The 17,384-nt window shown below is 37.4% G+C and overlaps 1 protein-coding gene across 5 annotated transcripts in view; it reads left to right on the forward strand.

Moving 5' to 3' along the window:
- Nucleotides 1–11,012: 11,012 nt before the first annotated feature.
- ank1a (ankyrin 1, erythrocytic a) overlaps nt 11,013–17,384 on the forward strand; it is a 96,068-nt gene continuing 89,696 nt past the window's right edge. For 3 of the 5 annotated variants that reach the window (XM_058374372.1, XM_058374374.1, XM_058374375.1), the window contains exon 1: nt 11,014–11,304. In XM_058374372.1, the coding sequence (XP_058230355.1) occupies nt 11,179–11,304 (126 nt within the window). In that variant the 5' untranslated portion in view covers nt 11,014–11,178. Of the gene's footprint in view, nt 11,305–17,384 lie in introns of all 5 variants that reach the window. The other 2 variants (XM_058374371.1, XM_058374373.1) reach the window with 2 other exon arrangements.

The following is a 17,384-nucleotide window of genomic DNA, read 5'->3' on the forward strand; positions in this document are numbered from 1 at the left end:
TTAGTGCTTCATAAAGACAGCATGCTAAAAACATTTCTCAATAATGATCATTCATGACTGCATTACTTGGCTATATTTGAATAATTTATATAAAAATAGCTGTTTTTATTGGGAACTCTTTTAGACGTACAGTATAATTTATTAGGTGGGAAGCAAACAAATTCATGCAGAGTGCTTTTTATTAGCAAGATTTACTACTTTGGATTTTTTTTATTTTACACTTTATTTTTGATGGAAAAAATTGATTTTTAGTAAGTTCTGGTAAACTGGGATGTTTTAGATGCTGCCTGAAGCCTTATTCATACACAGAATAACTTCAATTGGGTATCATAGACTTAAATCTAAAGCGGTGATGTCAGAAAAGATGACCCAGATGCTTGTACTGAAGATTCTTTCAACATACTAATGTACAGTTGTGGAATAGTAAGAACTCAGAATTGCAGGTGATAGCCAGAAGAGGATGTGTTCACTTTTGTGTCTGGGTCCTCTCAAGGTTTCTTCTTTTTTTCATGCCACAGTTGCCTCTGGCTTGCTCATTAGGGATCTAAATCGACATTTATATCTGGATTTCTGCTTTGTGACAATGTCTATTGTAAGTGCTATAATACGTTAAATTTAATGGAATATATGAAATAAAACTGATAAACTGTAAGAATATATTACTATTTGTTTTAGTGCATACCTTCTGGCTAAACCCATATGTAACACTTGAGTTATTGTAACAAACAATCAGTTGTCAAGGGCTGGGTTTGGAGACAGAGCACACAAATTTCATTCAGAAAAGAATGCAGATTTAACTGTCCACCCCACGGGATAGACAAGGTCTTAAGTGTCTGTGAGTTTTCCTCCACCAAGCTTAGTGAGAGGCAGGCAGGCCCCTTGTGGGTGTTGAACTACTAAACCAGATTGTTGTAACCTAACAGTGTCACGCAAATGGTCCGTTTAGCTTTTTTGGCTTTGTGATTTTGAAACCTGCATTGTCCTATCCAGGACCAGTATTGTATGTTGCATTGTACCATCCAACTCTATTTGGGCTGCCTCCATGGGTGCCATGTTTAGTTTAGAGCCTGGCAGGGGCAGAACTAGACCTTTCTTCAGACAATGCTGAAACCAGAGATAAATGTGGCAGCTCAGATGGAAGGTTATTATCAGCCTGATTGAATCTCCTAGACAGGGTTGCAGACATAGCAACCTTGTGCTTATTTGATAAGCAGTGGAAAAGATGACTGACAATTGAGCTGTGAGGAAACCTTAGCCTCTGATTTCAAGCCCCTCAATTATATAGTCTTAGCTGCTAAATCACTGATTGCATTATTTGCAATTGTTAAGCCACATCTGTCCCAAAGTTGTTGATTCTTTGCATATGGGGTTGTGTCCATCTTCAACTTTCAAGAAATGCAGACTCTGAATGCATGACCATGGTTATTTGTGGCTACCCACTTGGTACAACATGGAATATGAGGCCAAGTCAATAGGGATATATTTATCAAAAGCTGTGAATAAGCAAGAATCCAGCTCAATAATAAAAGGCTTTTTTTGAGCTGGATTTATTGTGTAGTAAAGGTGTAAAACATTTGCTGTAGGATATCATGGATGAATACAGCATCATATGGAAATACATTACTGATATTCGAATGTTATACACTGTCCCGTGTCTTCAGAATGGTGGACAAAAGAAGAAGCCCATGCTTTGTAATAAATTGTTTTAAGTTGCACATTATGGCTAATATGGCATCCTTCCACAGTATTGTGTATCAACAAAACCAAATTTATTGAATGTATCCACCTGTTCTTTTTGCTGAACTGGACACAACAAACCATAACAGAAACATCCATCTGCATGACTAACCAGGCAACTAGGATCAGAAAAGGTAAATTAAGTAACTCTCTTGTCCTTTATGAAGCTACAGGTGATATTGCCTCCACACTAACTCCACACTTCTGAGGCCACATGTGCATTGGCCTGTGGGAATCATCCTGGCACCTAGTTTCCCTGGTGTTACCGCTTAATCAGATAAACACACAACAAAACTCCCTACTGTAAAAACAGTTTATAAATCCAGATCCTATCCTATCGCAGATAGAGTGTTTGTGAGGTGGGAATAGTACAAGACCATTCCATTACAGGGCATCATGCACACACAGTTCAGTTCAGAACTCAATTCAGTTCAATATTTTGTTTCATCTGAATTGAAACATTTAACAATGGACATCACAGTTTCACAGAAATCAAGATGTATCTTTAAATACCCAAACAAGCAAGCAAACAAGTGACAAATATGGCAAAGAAAAACCTCAGGGAAGATTTACTTCAGGTAAATGAAGATCCAAGCAGAAGGACAGCAACAGCATGGGCTGGGATTCTGTGAGGTAGGATGAATCTGGAGAGCCTGGAAGAAGCCCAAACGGACACAGGGAGAAGATGCAACACCCTGCATACACATTAAACTAATCTCAGAGACCATGGAAAAGTGAGGCAGCAATGCTAACTGGCAAAAACAGTCCAAGGATGAAGTAAAACCTTATTAAAACATTTTATAGCTAACAATTGCATCCATATGAGTTAATCCTACTAAAATAAAGCCTCAAACTGAAAAAAAAAATGTTAAAAACATTTTTGAACCAGACTCTGAAGTGCAGTCTATAATTAAATATGCAGGGTATATATGATCAAATAAATCCATTAATTAATAGGGGTGCGAATGTTTTCTCTCATGCATTAATTACATTCTCATTAGCATATCAATTAGATGAATCAGAGATCATGTAATTAAAGCTCAAGAAGAAGCACCTGCTGCCTGTGTGTATATATATGTGTGTGTGTGTGTGTGTGTGTGTGTGTGCGTGTGTGTGTGTGTGTGGATATTTGATTGCTGATCAAATTAAGACCCTGTTTATCTGCTGGAATTTACCACATCCGGATCCAGTATTTCATTTACCTCAGTAACAAATGCATGAATACTTCAATAAGTCATATGTTTTATGTAAATTGTCAGATATTCATTTATCACTTATTAGTGTGCATATGTAGGGCCGTGACTCATTTTGAAATGATCTTCTATGCTCAGTTTTTCTAGGTTATGGGTTGAACAGGTGAGAAGCTTCATACTGACTCAATGCTGTCCCCTGCCGTAGAGATGCAACAGACTTGAACACACTGAAATACATCTGTGACAACAGATGCAGAGCTTGCTGTTTTCTGATTTCCCTGAGGAAACGACCCACACTTAAAATCTTTTGAAAATCATTATGTCACCATAAGTTATCCATTAATGGTCCAATGACCAGTAATAATTTAGATAAAAGTAAATTAAATGGTTTTAAAACATGCAAAACAAGGATTGCCTTTGTCCAAAAATGTCCTCACTTTTCACTTTAAATGTTATTGCTTAAATGAATGAATTAAGTGACAAGAGGCATTGTTTCTTATTGTTTCTGGTTTCCTTTTTCAGCTTTCAGCGATTTTACCTCACTAGACACATTCAGTGACTGTGTGTGTGTGTGTGTGGATAGATAGATAGATAGATAGATAGATAGATAGATAGATAGATAGATAGATAGATAGATAGATAGATAGATAGATAGAGACAAACACACATACACTGTGCTGTTTTATCTGAACACTAGTTAGTAACATCCCACTCAGGTGCGCATCCTTTCCACTTTTGCCAGCTCCACCCTCCATTCACAAACCGGCGCTTGACCACGCCCCTTCCTCCACAATTTGCAAATAAGTTTGTTTATTTTTTTTTTTTAACATTGACATTAAAGCCAAGCCCTCAGCCTTACCTATCTAACAGGATAATGCCTGGCAAAAAGAACAGAATAGATAATAATAATTAAAATTAATAATTAAACAATAATTAAATTAACTTTTTCAAAGCAGCTTTACATGCGAAATATTTACATGTTTATATAAATATAACGGTTAAATGTGAATATATGACTTTATATGAAAATATATGGGTATTTTTTTTTTTTTTTTACATTTTTACTTATGTTTGAAACAAAGTAAACACGTGTCAAGCGTGTCCATGAAAGTGGTTTCAAGTAAAAACCAGAAACATTATTTTTTAAATAGTTGTAGTCTAATTATACTTTGTGGTTGTTGTTGGTGTTGTTTAAATATAACCTAGTATAAGATGCAATGGGCTTCTTAATTCCTCACATTGTGGACTGTAGAGGAATGTTATGAGTTTGGCGTGAATAGGAATCCATCTTCTGGTCAGACGATGCAACTACACAGGATATAAGGAGGCAGTGCTCAGTCATCCTTTTACATAAATACTTGTCTATTATATGCTTTTCATTACATTATGTCTATAAGGTCATCATTATCCTCTCCTCCTCCTCCTCCTCCTCCTCATCATCATCACCATTGAAATATGATGTTAAATTTGATTATTTGGTCTTGGCAGCCACTGACTACTGAATACTGGCTCTCACAGTTTAACTCTGCTTATACTTATGAGATGGTTTAACTGTAGAACATACTAGTACATCTCAGCTTAACCTTCAAAGGTAATACAAACAAAGCCAGCAGAGGGAGTTATTACACAAAGGGTAATATTTAAGAACAACTAGAAATATTTCATATGAATTCCTTACTATATGGATTATTTTAAACATGGAGTTGTTATTGCATCAGTAACATTTTAGATTTCTAAACATTACCTTCTAACAAAAGTTAAATGTTACAGAAAAATGAGGTTAGCCTCAGATTCCTGTTCTTGGCTAACAAGAGTAAAGCCTGATGTGGTCTTATGCTGTGGTCTTCTGCTAGTACATCCACCTAAAGGCCCGATGTTTTGTACATGCCGAGATGCCTGCTCACCACAGTGGTAAAGAGTGATTAAATGAGTAACTATATCCTTTCTGGCAGCTTGAACCAAACTGGCCATTTTCCTTTGACACTCTCTTATCTTAATTCATTTTCACTCAAATAAACATTGCTCACTCAGTGTATTGTTGTTTTTTGTACCATTCTGTGTAAACTCTAGAAGTTGTTGTGTGAAAATCCCAGAGCTTAACAGTTTCTGAAATATGCAAACCAGTCTGTTTGGTACTAACAACGATGCAACAATCATGATCAAGTCCCAGAGATTTTCCCCATTCATATTCAGTCTACAGGATTTTATACACTGTGCTGCTGCCACATGATATGTAGTTACAGTTTCATCTGCAGTACCTCCTGAATACTGCATTGTTACCATAGCTATAGTTAGGTTTACTACAGAAGATTTTTTTTCTCTTACCGTGCTTCCAACAGTGCTGGAGTCCTGATTCTCTCAGCAAGAGAAGTGTGTGGATAAAGTGTTTTAAGCTGGTCCACAGAGTTCTGTATCCATTTTAAAATCTGCCCTCATAGGAAAACATGCCACCATCAGTGACACTAATGGGAGCTGCCATTATATCAGGTAGTACACATCCCTTCCTTTTTTGTGGAGTCTGATGTGGCTCCTGAGAATTATGCTGGATCTTTGTCAAGGTTTACTCACACTATTGTACAGTCTCCATGGTATTGTCTATAGTCTTTACTGCCCAAATATTTTGCACAAAGATTGATAAAATGCACTTTCTTTTTGGGGAAAACCAAAACCTGGTCTTTGGACATAGTAGAATCATCTATTGCACTCTGAAGCCTAATTTCTAATTTTGTTGCTGGCTGAGATGAAGGTTCCCAAATTTTTTACATCTTACAAAGTAACCACTCAGTGTTTACTTAACAATAGAATTTTGAATTATGGCAGCAGGCAGCATGCAGCAAGAAACCTGCAACACGTACCATGTAACAGACAAGCCACATTGCACACTATTCAGCCTGAAGTCGAGCAAATATGCCAACCACAAAATATCACTTTAATACTCACTTTCAGATATGATGGCCTCAGCTGCCACAGGAAACTTCATTAGCCATGCCATTGTTGCAAAACCTCCACATTCTCACTATGACCTTCTCACCACCCTTTTCATCAGAGCACTTGGATAAGCCAGTGAGGTCCACAAATCAATCATTCCTCACACTATGAAACTCCCTTCTGGTCACCACTTTCATCACAACTTTTAACTAAAAAGAAGTGTGCTTTGATTAAAATACCTCAGTTAATGATAATAACATAATGAAGTCTGAAGTCTCAAAACCTGCAAATTCTTTCCTTGTCAAAAGTTAATCACTTGATGAAACCCCTGATGATTCAGAAACCTTTAATATGTGTATTCCTCACTGAACTTGGGATTATGCCATTGATCTGTTACTGGGGTCTAGTTCCCCTGAAGCCAAAATCTATCCTTTGTCAACCCCTGAGAATTTGGCCCTGGAAAAATACATTAAAAAGGCAATTAATAATGTTAATATCTGCCCTCAACTTTATACACAGTTCTTTTTGTTAAAAAAAATAAAATAAAAATAATAATAATAAAATGTATGGCCATGAGAGCCCATATAGCAATTTTAAAGAAGATAATGACATTACTGTTAAATACTGATATTCCTTACCATTAACTCCAACTACCACAGAACAGGCACGAGGGACAAGTTTACATTAAATTGAATGAAGAATTGATTAAGAGTAGGAAGGTCCATTAATGTAATACAGAATTCATCACCTAATAGGCACTATGACTATTTTTGTGCTTTTACGGACAATTATTAATGTATAAATTATTATTTTCACTTATTTTTTCAATATCTCATTCTGATGCAGTTTCATTATTTAAGAGAATTTTTCTAAAGCAAAGTTTTGGCTAGCAATGTCAGAAGCAGAGCTGGGTGGTGTATGGAGCTGGAGTTGCTGTACACACAGATTTATCAGTAATCTCCTAGTTTTCAACCTTGATTGGATGGCATTTGACCCCAAAAAATTTTTAGTATTCTGATTGTCTGAAGGTTAACTGAATATTTAGAGTCAATGTTATTCTACACTCTAGATAATGTAGCTATAGTTGATTACACCTGATTAAAAAACATCCTTGTCCCTTTATAGGCCCTTTATAAGTTTTATAAGAAGTCTTATAACTTTATAAGAAGACTAACGTAATCTTAAAGATCCTAGAAACTGTTGTAGCACAGCAGTTATGCTCATATTTGCAGATGAATAAGAATAATAAGATCTCCCAGTCAGGATTTGATCCTCGTGAGGAGCTGAAGAGAGACAGCACAAGCTAAAGTGATAAATGACCCACTACTGGCCTTAAATCAGAGATGTGTCTCCTTGCTTGTGCTGCTTGACCTTAGTGCAGCTTTTGACACCACAGATCAAAACATGGACTAGATGATGTTCTTGGATTAAGGGAGTGGCCCTGACTTGACACAGGTCTAATCACTTTGATTGTTATCACACACACATATACATATATATACATTTATATATATATATATATATATATATATATACATATATATATATATATATATATATATATATATATATATATATATATATATATATATATATATATATAGCCTTATATATATATATATACATATATATATATATATACATATATATATATATACACATACATATATATATATATATATATATGTATATATATATATATATATATATATATATATATATATATATATACATACATATACATACATATATATATATATATATATATATATATATATATATATATATACATATATATATACATATATATATATATATATACACACACACATATACATACACATAGCATCAATTATCAGTTAGTCTTGGAAATGACCTACACAGTGGCTAGAGGGATTTTGAGCCATTCTTTTTACAGAACTAGTTGTCACTAGTCACCAGCTGACTCGCTCCTCCAAAACAGCCCAAAGTGGCTCGATAATATTCAGATCTGGTGACTGTGCAAGCCATGGGAGATGTTTACTTTCATGTTCATAAAACCACTCTGTCACCAGTTTTGCTGTGCATATTGGTGCATTATAATACTGATACACATCACTACCTTCAAGGTACAATGTTTGAACCATTGGGTGCACATGGTCCTGCAGAATGCTTTGGTAGTTCTTGTCAGTGATGCACCTATCTAGCACAAGTAGTGGGCCTAGGGAATGCCTTTATACTGCAGCTCAAACCATCAGTGATCCACCCATGTGCTTTACTCTGGGCATGCAACAGTCTGGCTGGTAAGTTTCTTTGGGGCTTCTCTACATAGTTACTGTCCTATGCCTATTCTGCTGTTACTCTGGATAACATGGTTCTCGATGCATTACTGAGACTTGCTGGCGTGGTCACAAATGTGCCAGCGAGATGTGCACCAACAAATTTGTCCTCTACTGTATGTCTTTATGTTGTGTGGATTGCAATGTTTTATTTACAGCTGTGCTATTGCTCTGCTTATTCACAGGCCAATGCTCACCTCCTCCAAATTAAACAAGTGCAGGAATTGAAGTATTTAGCTATATAGATATAGATATAATCCTGTCCAGGGTGTACCCTGCCTTGTACCCCAAGTTTCCTGGGATAGGCTCCAGGTTTCCTGCTACCCAGTAGAATAAGCAATATAGTGAATGGATGGATGGTTGTGGTCAGTGCAGGCCACTGGATTTCCTCAACACCAAACTAGTCAAAACATGTCTTTATGGACATTACTTTGCAAACAGGTCATGCCAGAACAGGAAAAGGCATTCCCCTAACTGGAAGCCCCGGCCCCAGATCATTATCCCATGACTGTTGGCACTATGTTTGTCCAGTAGGTAATATGGTATCTGCCAAACCCAGATTTATCCATTGGACTACCAGATAATGAAGTGAGATTCATTGCTCCAGAGAACAGATTTTCACTGCTCCTGAGTCCAGTGACAGAGTGCTTTACCCCACTCCAATTGATGCTTCTTGCCATGCAGCTGCTTGGCTATGGAAAATCATTTCATGACGGCTACATGCTTGATTTTATGCACCTGTTAGTAACAGCTGGAACACCTGAACTCAGTAATTAGGATGGGAGTCAACATACTTTTTACATTATACAGTAGTTTTATTAGGGAACTATGAGTAGTGTGAGAGGTAATACAGGGCAGAACAGTAGCTCAGAGAATAGTCCCCCAGGGCAACCTTTACCTGTGCTAAGAAGATAAATTAATACTGATCAATTTTTGATTTCCAGTTTCCAACTGTCATTGTGTTCAGCTACATAAATCAACATCATCAGTACATTTTAAAGATAAGGGATTTGTTATATGCATGCAGGAGCCTAAATAAAAAAAGTTGAAATAATAATTTTATTGCATTAATACTGAGAATTAGAACCTAGAATAATACTTGAAAATAGATTTTTATTCTGTAACTATAGCTATCTTTACTCTGATACCAGTAAATGATTTCTAATGGTGCCTTTTTAATGTCATATTCTTTAGGCTTAGTTGTGCTTCTTTTTTACCACTGATAGTGAAATGCTAGTTATGCCACTAGAGGGCTCATGCCCTCAGCACTTTTGCCTGACAGTCAAACAAGCTCATTGATTTTTAATACTATGCTGTACAACGTCCTGCCTTAACTGCTGAGTTGAGAAATGCAGGATTTAAAATAAATGTTGGCAGCCATGTCCTGGGTTCTTTACGTTTTTTTTGTCATTTACAAAACTAGCCATGAGAGCACAGATGTTCACGCTCGATTTTTATGATGCAATGCTAGATTTCATTCAAACAGCAGCTGTTATGCAAATTAACCCTCACTGTTATGCTGAGGATTACTAATACAGTTCACAGTGAATAGTTTCAGAGGAGAGAAATATTTACTGCTGTAAAGATAAATAAATTAATTGATTTCCATAAAAAAATCTGCAGCACAGAGGTGTGTCTGAGACCATGCATAATTAATGGCATGTATTATAAGCACTTTTCAAAATGCTATTCCTTTGTCTAAATCCACTCTTACACAAAGGAATATCTCTTATGTTAGGCTTTTTTATATGTTATTTTTCTGTTGCAGCATGAGAAGGAGAGAGGAAGCCTTTTGCCTGCATCAGCAGCACTGGTGAGTGAATGAGAAGCAGAAGGAGCCATGGATAACCGTATATGTAGCAATAGGTGGTGCAGGATTCATACACACAGCTGAGAAAGTCTGAGAAGGACAACAAATGAAGCTGTCTCTGTTTCTCTTGACTGTTTTTGAATATTTGTATCTTTTTTCTCTTCTAATTTTCTCTTAGGCAGGCTTTAGCAATATAGCAACAACTATGTTAATATTTGTCACATTAACAAAGCATTTTTGAATGGAACTGAGCGAGAGAGAGACCTGCATACATTTTCATTTTACCATTTCTGTGTAGATTGAATTGCTATGTCTGTAGCACACACACACACACACACACACACACACACAAGACCTCATTGCACTCCTCCATATACATGCACACATCCTTGCACACACAGACCTTACAGGTTCGTATTACTGCGTCTGAGGTAGGTGAGAGTTGTGTATTGGGTGGGGGACTGAAACAACACAGCAGGATGAAGGGAGGCAAGATTACTGTCGTGACACCACCACCCCTCCCCCTATTCCTCCCGTGTGCTCAGAAAACTGTGTGCTGCATCCCGTAACAAGCAGCATAGAAGGATCCCCAGAGAGATGGTTAATGACACAGATTTGGTCCACTGATAATTCTGTGTCAAATTTATGTCTAAATGTTTAGTGCCTATTGCTTCCATATGATTTAACGGTCATGCTCAGCAAAAACAGCAGAGAGGTGTGGAGGAAAGTAAGCAAAGTAAAGCAGCAAAGTAAGAGAGAACATGCCAGAGAACATCTAATGCCTTCACACTTACTGTTGCTCATCTGCGCAAACATATATGAAACAGACACGAGAGAGAGAGAGCGAGAGAGAGAGAGCTGCAGGAAAATACAGTAGGGTGTGAGTGAGCAAGGTTTTGAGACATAGAGAGAGAGAAATGCATTGTGCTGCGGCAGCATTACGCTCACTAAACGGTTTGTGGCTCAGCCTGCCTGACAACCCCTGCAGCACAAACGAGAGAGCAAGAGAGAGAGAAAAAGAGAGAGAGAGTCAGAGACAGACAGTAAGAGTGTGAGAGAGGGAACCGACAAAGGAGGGTGGGCAGGCTCATTTGGCCGCTGCGGGGCTGCGTAGCAGAAGCAACGCAGCACTCTCCGGTGGCACACACTTGCACCAGCACAGACCCAGCAGCCGAGTCCTGGACCACCGGCCATGGCACAAGCCGCCAAACACCTGCGTAAGAACAAGGATTTAGAGGCTCTTGCTGAGCAAGAGAGGAAAGAAAAGGAGGAGGAGAGAGTGAAGAAGAGGAGTCGCTCACGGGACAAAAAGCGCAAGGTAAGGGGGTGGACAGATGGAGCGTGGGGAGAGGGAACAAGGCAGCAATGGGGAGGGAAGGGAAAAGCAGTGGGGGAAAGAGAAAAGACTGGACACAGATCATTTTTTTAGATAGGTGTTGGGACAGCAGTGGTGCAACGTGGGAAACACGCCTGCTGCAAAGATACATACATCCTGAACCACACATGAGACAGTAAGGAAGACAGCGCACCGACATACTCATTCTAGGTACCTACTCATTAAGGTGCAGTGCAAGCCTCAAGAACATAATGAACTAGGCATTATGGCATGTACAGGTTCCTCTATGAATATACAACACATTTACTCTAGATGGGAATGAGACCAACTGTATCTAGCAGAATTGGTTTCTGCTTGTCATGCTGACAGTTAATGCAATACAAGCTGTGAATCTAGTTTCTTCTGGAGCACTGCAGAGTGTTATATTAGTGCAGCTCACTGTAAGGGTGTCTGTGTGCCTGGGTCTGTGGTGGGACAGACATAAATAATTTCTCTCTCTCTCTCTCTCTCTCTCTCTCTCTGTTCCTTCCTATGCCTAGTTCTGTAAATGTCTGAGTCTATCATGCTTGTTTGCTGAATGAATGAAAAATGAAAAGACCACAGTTGGGTGATTAGTTCAATATCTGACCAAAAACAAAGCAAAACAAACAATACAAAAATGTTTGGGTGAGAATTGATTCATGTCAACATTTGTACCTGTTTTTACATGCTGTCTTTGCGAATGTAGTTTAAATGAAGTGTTACTCAATGATTTCTCCATGTGGACTGTTTATCTTTCTGTGTCTGCCTGCCTGCATGTCTGTCTGTCTGTCTGTCTGTCTGTCTGTCTGTCTGTCTATCTATCTATCTATCTATCTGCATAACAAATTAAGATAGACAAATAGACAAAACTGCAAAGGTTTGACAGTGTGTATGTGGGTAATGGAAATTTCTTTTAAAATAAATGTTTCAGTAACACACACACACACACACAGTAAACAGCTGCAAACTGAATTTAGGAATAGATATTGGTTTAACATCTTAGAACTTTATTAATACAAAATGATGAAAATAGATTTGCTATAGTGAGAGTGTGTTTTGGGGGTTACATGACTGAAATATGATAATAAGCAATATATACAGCATTCAAAACACAATGTTATATACAATGTTAAGCCAAGACAGGCTCTGTGCTGCTCTTGGTCCCCTTGGTGCTGAGCCAGCACTCTGTAAGTCTCTTCCTGCCTACTTCTTAGGGAGCATGATTTATATGCTATGGGATGAAGAGTTATGGTTTGGTGTCTCCCTCAGGGGGGAAAATTCACCATATATTTGTCTTCTCTACTATTGTCTTTGTTCCCTTAGTGCATTTTAAAATGTATTTTTACAAGACAACTGGTCAGTGACAGTGCAGTTGTTTTGTTGACGAGAGGATATCCTATTTAGAATACTTAGTACTGCAGCGTTGCTCTTATTTCAACTTCTTCACTAGTATGCATGCAGATCTGGTGACCGAGTGCAGCTTGGTTTTGATTTACATTTTAGACTGTTGCTACATTTCAAATGCCATTCACATCAATCTGCTAGTCATTTCCAATGGCTGCAATTTCAGTCAGAAATCTTCACTTCCACTTTAATTAAAACTTGTATCGTATGTGAACATCAATTCAGACCACAGGTTTTCAACAGCGTTTAAACCCAGAGGCTGTCCACTACAAAACCATTTCTATGTCGATTTAGCGGTCATTATTGGGATTTTGGGCCAAACTATCTCAGCACTTATCAGAATTTATATCATCATTTTTCACAGGATCTCCTAGAGCACCAAGCAAAAAAGTCAATGATCCACCACCTCATTTTAAACTCACTAATGGTGTACACAGCCAACAAGGTCAATTTTAGGGTTAAACTGAGCACATCTGCTTTCTTGCAACCTCTTTAAACAGCTTGTTATATGGAGGTCATATATAACAGTTCATTTTGAAACTCAGGCAACTAACTAAGCTGTGCAATTATGCCTGTCAACACCATCTGTCTCTTTTTTTGTTAGTCTAGCAAACCAGAATTCTAACACTGGATAGAGAGATTGCCATGACTTGGATGATCATAGCCTGCACACCCACAAGATTACCTTGTTTAATTGCAATTACCTGCTTAAAAAAAAACCCTTTCTTATAGATTTTCTAAAATGTAAGATGTTTTTTCAGTCATACTCAGACAACTCAACTGTGTGGCAATGTTCAAAAGTTTGTTTACTCACTAGAAAATAGACATATGCAAAGAAATGGAGATTGCAAACTTAAAAATCCAGAGGGTCCTGGCCATAACAGTGTATAAATGATATTTTATTTAAAAAAATAATATAAATAAACAAACAAACAAATAATAAGCAGAAGCAATAGGCATCTAGCATTTTAGCAACAGCTGAAATGTTTTACTTTGCCTTATGAATCATTTGATTGTTTTCTCAGTCACCTTTCAAGCATTCTCAATTGCTATCTGGTAAGTTGCTCAGCATGGCTTTTCAGATTTCACACATACTGACAATGTGACAAAGGCTTTGTTGGTTACTGGAAGTACAATGGCAATACTGATAGGTCAAGACTTCTAAGTGTTCAACAAGCCCAACATACAAAATATGGTCCTCATTCTGACCTTTTATTTGCTAGGGATAATAAAACAGGGAGCACAGTTCTTTAACGGTTCGAAATTTCTTACTCTGGTCCAAGTTTTCTCAGGAAACCATAATGCACTAGTGGTGCTCTCACATGCATCTTGCTACATGATTTGTTTTTGATCATTTGTAAAGTAATATGTTGTGACAAGAATATCTTTAATGACTGTCTCTATTAAGAGGAACTCTAATTTCATTGGTGCTGAATGTTAAGAGTAGAAGATCTTCACACTAAACAATAGCATGGACACATCACTCACAAGTCTTTACTTTTCTCGTGACATCGTTTTAGTGACCAGTAAAACTGAAATTATGTTCATAAGTAACTCCTCTCATGGCCATTCTGAAATCCACTTAGTTTAAGGATCTCAAAAATTACCAGCTGGCACTAGTTTCCATTTCAGCGCCTTAAAATCATGTGTAACCTGAACATGCACATTAACGTGCCAATTAGCTGTCTGACATCCTTCAGAAGAAAACTTGACTGATGAGAGGATAATCCTTCTACAAGGTCAGCTGTATTATACTAAGACCACCACTTTCAATCATCCTGTTTGAAAACAGCACAGACAAAATCTAATGCCATTGCAAGAGACCAAATGAAGGTTGCTTTTGTGTCTTTGACAAAACACTTTGATGACATCCACCCTTAAAATTATGAGGTTCATGCTTACTAATGGATGGCATAATGTGAGAGTTGAACTTATTAATAGAATCATCAACCTAGCCAGTGTCCTCTTCTAATCCAGTGTCCCCATCCACCTCAGTGTAAGGTCTCTTAAATAGTTCATTTGTCTGATGCAAAAAGTGTATGTGGATTGTTGCTAGTTTGGAATTGGAATAGTTTTTTTTTCTGTTATAGGTTTTTAGTAATAGATACAAATGCTCACTGAGAAGAAATCCTTTGACCTTGGAAGTTTTTAAAATTGTATTTGGGGTTAAAGTTTTTAGTCCACTCTGTCTTATGTGCTCCCTTGAACTGAGGCAGGAAACCATCAATGTTAGCATAGTATCTTGGAGTAAACTGGCAAATTCTAAGATGGACTGTCACAGTTTTCTCAAATCTCGGCCAGGTTTTTAAAGCTTACATTTTTTCAAGATCAGTTGATACCAGCTCTTTATGTAATATGTCTCAAAAAGAAGTCTGAAACATCTTGCACTTATCAGATTAAATTTTGTGTCCATATACTGTACCATTAAACAATTGTGAACATCCATATTAGGAATTTCATGCTCCTTTGACGTGCTCAAGAACATTGAAAAACACGGAAGGAACCACTTTTAAATTCATATTCTTGTGAGTAGGAATGCATCAATACTTATACTGGTATTGGCCTGATACAGAGCTCATTTACTCTTACTTGAATTCAAAGTAAATGCCCTGGTTCCAATATCCAATACCAGATGATACAGTGTGATGTACAGTTAGTGGATGTGCTACAAAAGAAGTGCTATGAAATAACATTGATCTAGATCTATTTGAAAATAATGATGAAAGCAAAGCAGATTGTGTTCTGTGAACGGTGCTCTGTGAAATTATCAAGAAGAGTGACAATACAAGTAACCTAATAAAATCTCTTAGACATAAAACCAAGCACAAGAACTTAAACAGCAGCAGTACAGGCTAAGCAAAAAAATGTCTATGGTCAATGCTAGGCGAGTTAAAATAATAGCTCTTACCCTGTATGTTGTTTGGGATGATCAGCCACTGTTGGCCATTGACATTGAGGGATTCTGACACAGTGAATCAAACTTGTTTACTACAGTACGTAAGCTATTTTCCCAAGTGAAACATAACCCACCCAAAATAACAAATGCACTAGCAATTTTTGCAGTTTTTATGGCCACTGTTCAAACCGTGCAAATGATCAATGAAAAATGCTTACTGATGACCCTGAGTAACAGTAAAGACCAAATCACAAAAACACAGTTTCTATATGTGGTGCAATATCTTTACAAATCCGTTTCTACAAAGACCTCACAATCATGCAACCACTGGTTGTATAGCAAAGTGATGATCGGCTTATATGAAATGAGGTGTGGTTTTAAGTAGGGGATTTGGTCACATTTAATTTCTGCTTATAACATGAATTATTAAACATTAACTTTAATACCCCCCCCTCTTAAAAATCCACCTGCTCATAACTGATAATTGAATGCTAGAGCCACCAAAATAAAATAAAGTGTGCTGTCCTTCAGCATAAATATGTCCTATATTGTTATCCATACTGGTGAGGATCTAAACTAGTATGAAACTATTCCTGAGGTACACAATTGGTACACAAATTTAGTCTTTCCGGAGCTTCATTTGGTAAAAACGAAAACCACCGAGATACTTCAGGCTAAATGTTTACTTCACTACTTGTCTCACAAATGTAATTTTAAATAAGTCACACATACAGTAGTCAAATAGGTTATTGTTGGCTCAGTGATAGGTTTCTCTCCTACCATGCGGAAGGCCCGGGTTTGGTTCCCAGCCACTGGATGCAGTGCTGGTCCCAAGCCCATTTTTGTCTTGCGTCAGGAAGGGCATCCTGCGTTAAACCTGTGCCAAGTTGTTGTGCGGATTAGATGATCAGCTGTGGTGACCCCTCACACATGTAGGGAGCAGCAGAAAGATCAACAACACACACAGTAGTCCCATTCTGCTTTTTATTCATCACCAGAACTATAGTACCCACATCCAAAAGAGTTTAAAGATGCCTTTTGACTACGTAATCTTTTAATATTACATGAAAACCTGATCTTAGTCATTTGAGGACCATGCTGAGAGAAAACAGCTGATATAATGTTTCAATTTGGGGCTATTATCTGGCAAACAGCAGAAGGCTTCTGACAAACCAAACCACTCAGGCAGTTTGTTGAACCTACCTTGAAGTTCTTTACACAAAGAGCATTACACAAACACACCACCAGGCAAAGCTAGGATGCTCTAAACATATCCAATCTAAATAGGTTAGTACACAACAGGTGAACCAGATAATATAGCATCTTTCTTTCCTTCTTTCTTTCAGTGCTAAGGGCTTTAACAAAATAGGTAACATAAAAGAATTCTTGAGTTCATCAGTAGAAGCATATGAACGGTTATCAGATTTAGCAATTCAATTGGCATATATGTGCTTTGGGCATCAACAACATCTTACAATGAAAGAAAAGGCAAACCAATATTTTTGTACTTTATTTAATATTATTAAAAAGTATTGTAAGAAGAGTTTTTATGAACACAACATCCTGATTTATTTTATTATTCATTTTAGGCTTAGGACATTTTGCTTAGGTTCTAACAAGCCAGTATGATTGAACACAGAAAAAAAAGTTAACCCAGTACATTAGCAAATCTCAGAAACTGATACTTCAGGCAGGTGAGAAAGTCTCAAGCCTTCTCTCCAACAACACTGTAGGTGTTCAA

The sequence above is a fragment of the Hemibagrus wyckioides genome, linkage group LG22 (assembly GCF_019097595.1).
Source record: "Hemibagrus wyckioides isolate EC202008001 linkage group LG22, SWU_Hwy_1.0, whole genome shotgun sequence".
NCBI classification, from domain to species: Eukaryota; Metazoa; Chordata; class Actinopteri; order Siluriformes; family Bagridae; genus Hemibagrus; species Hemibagrus wyckioides.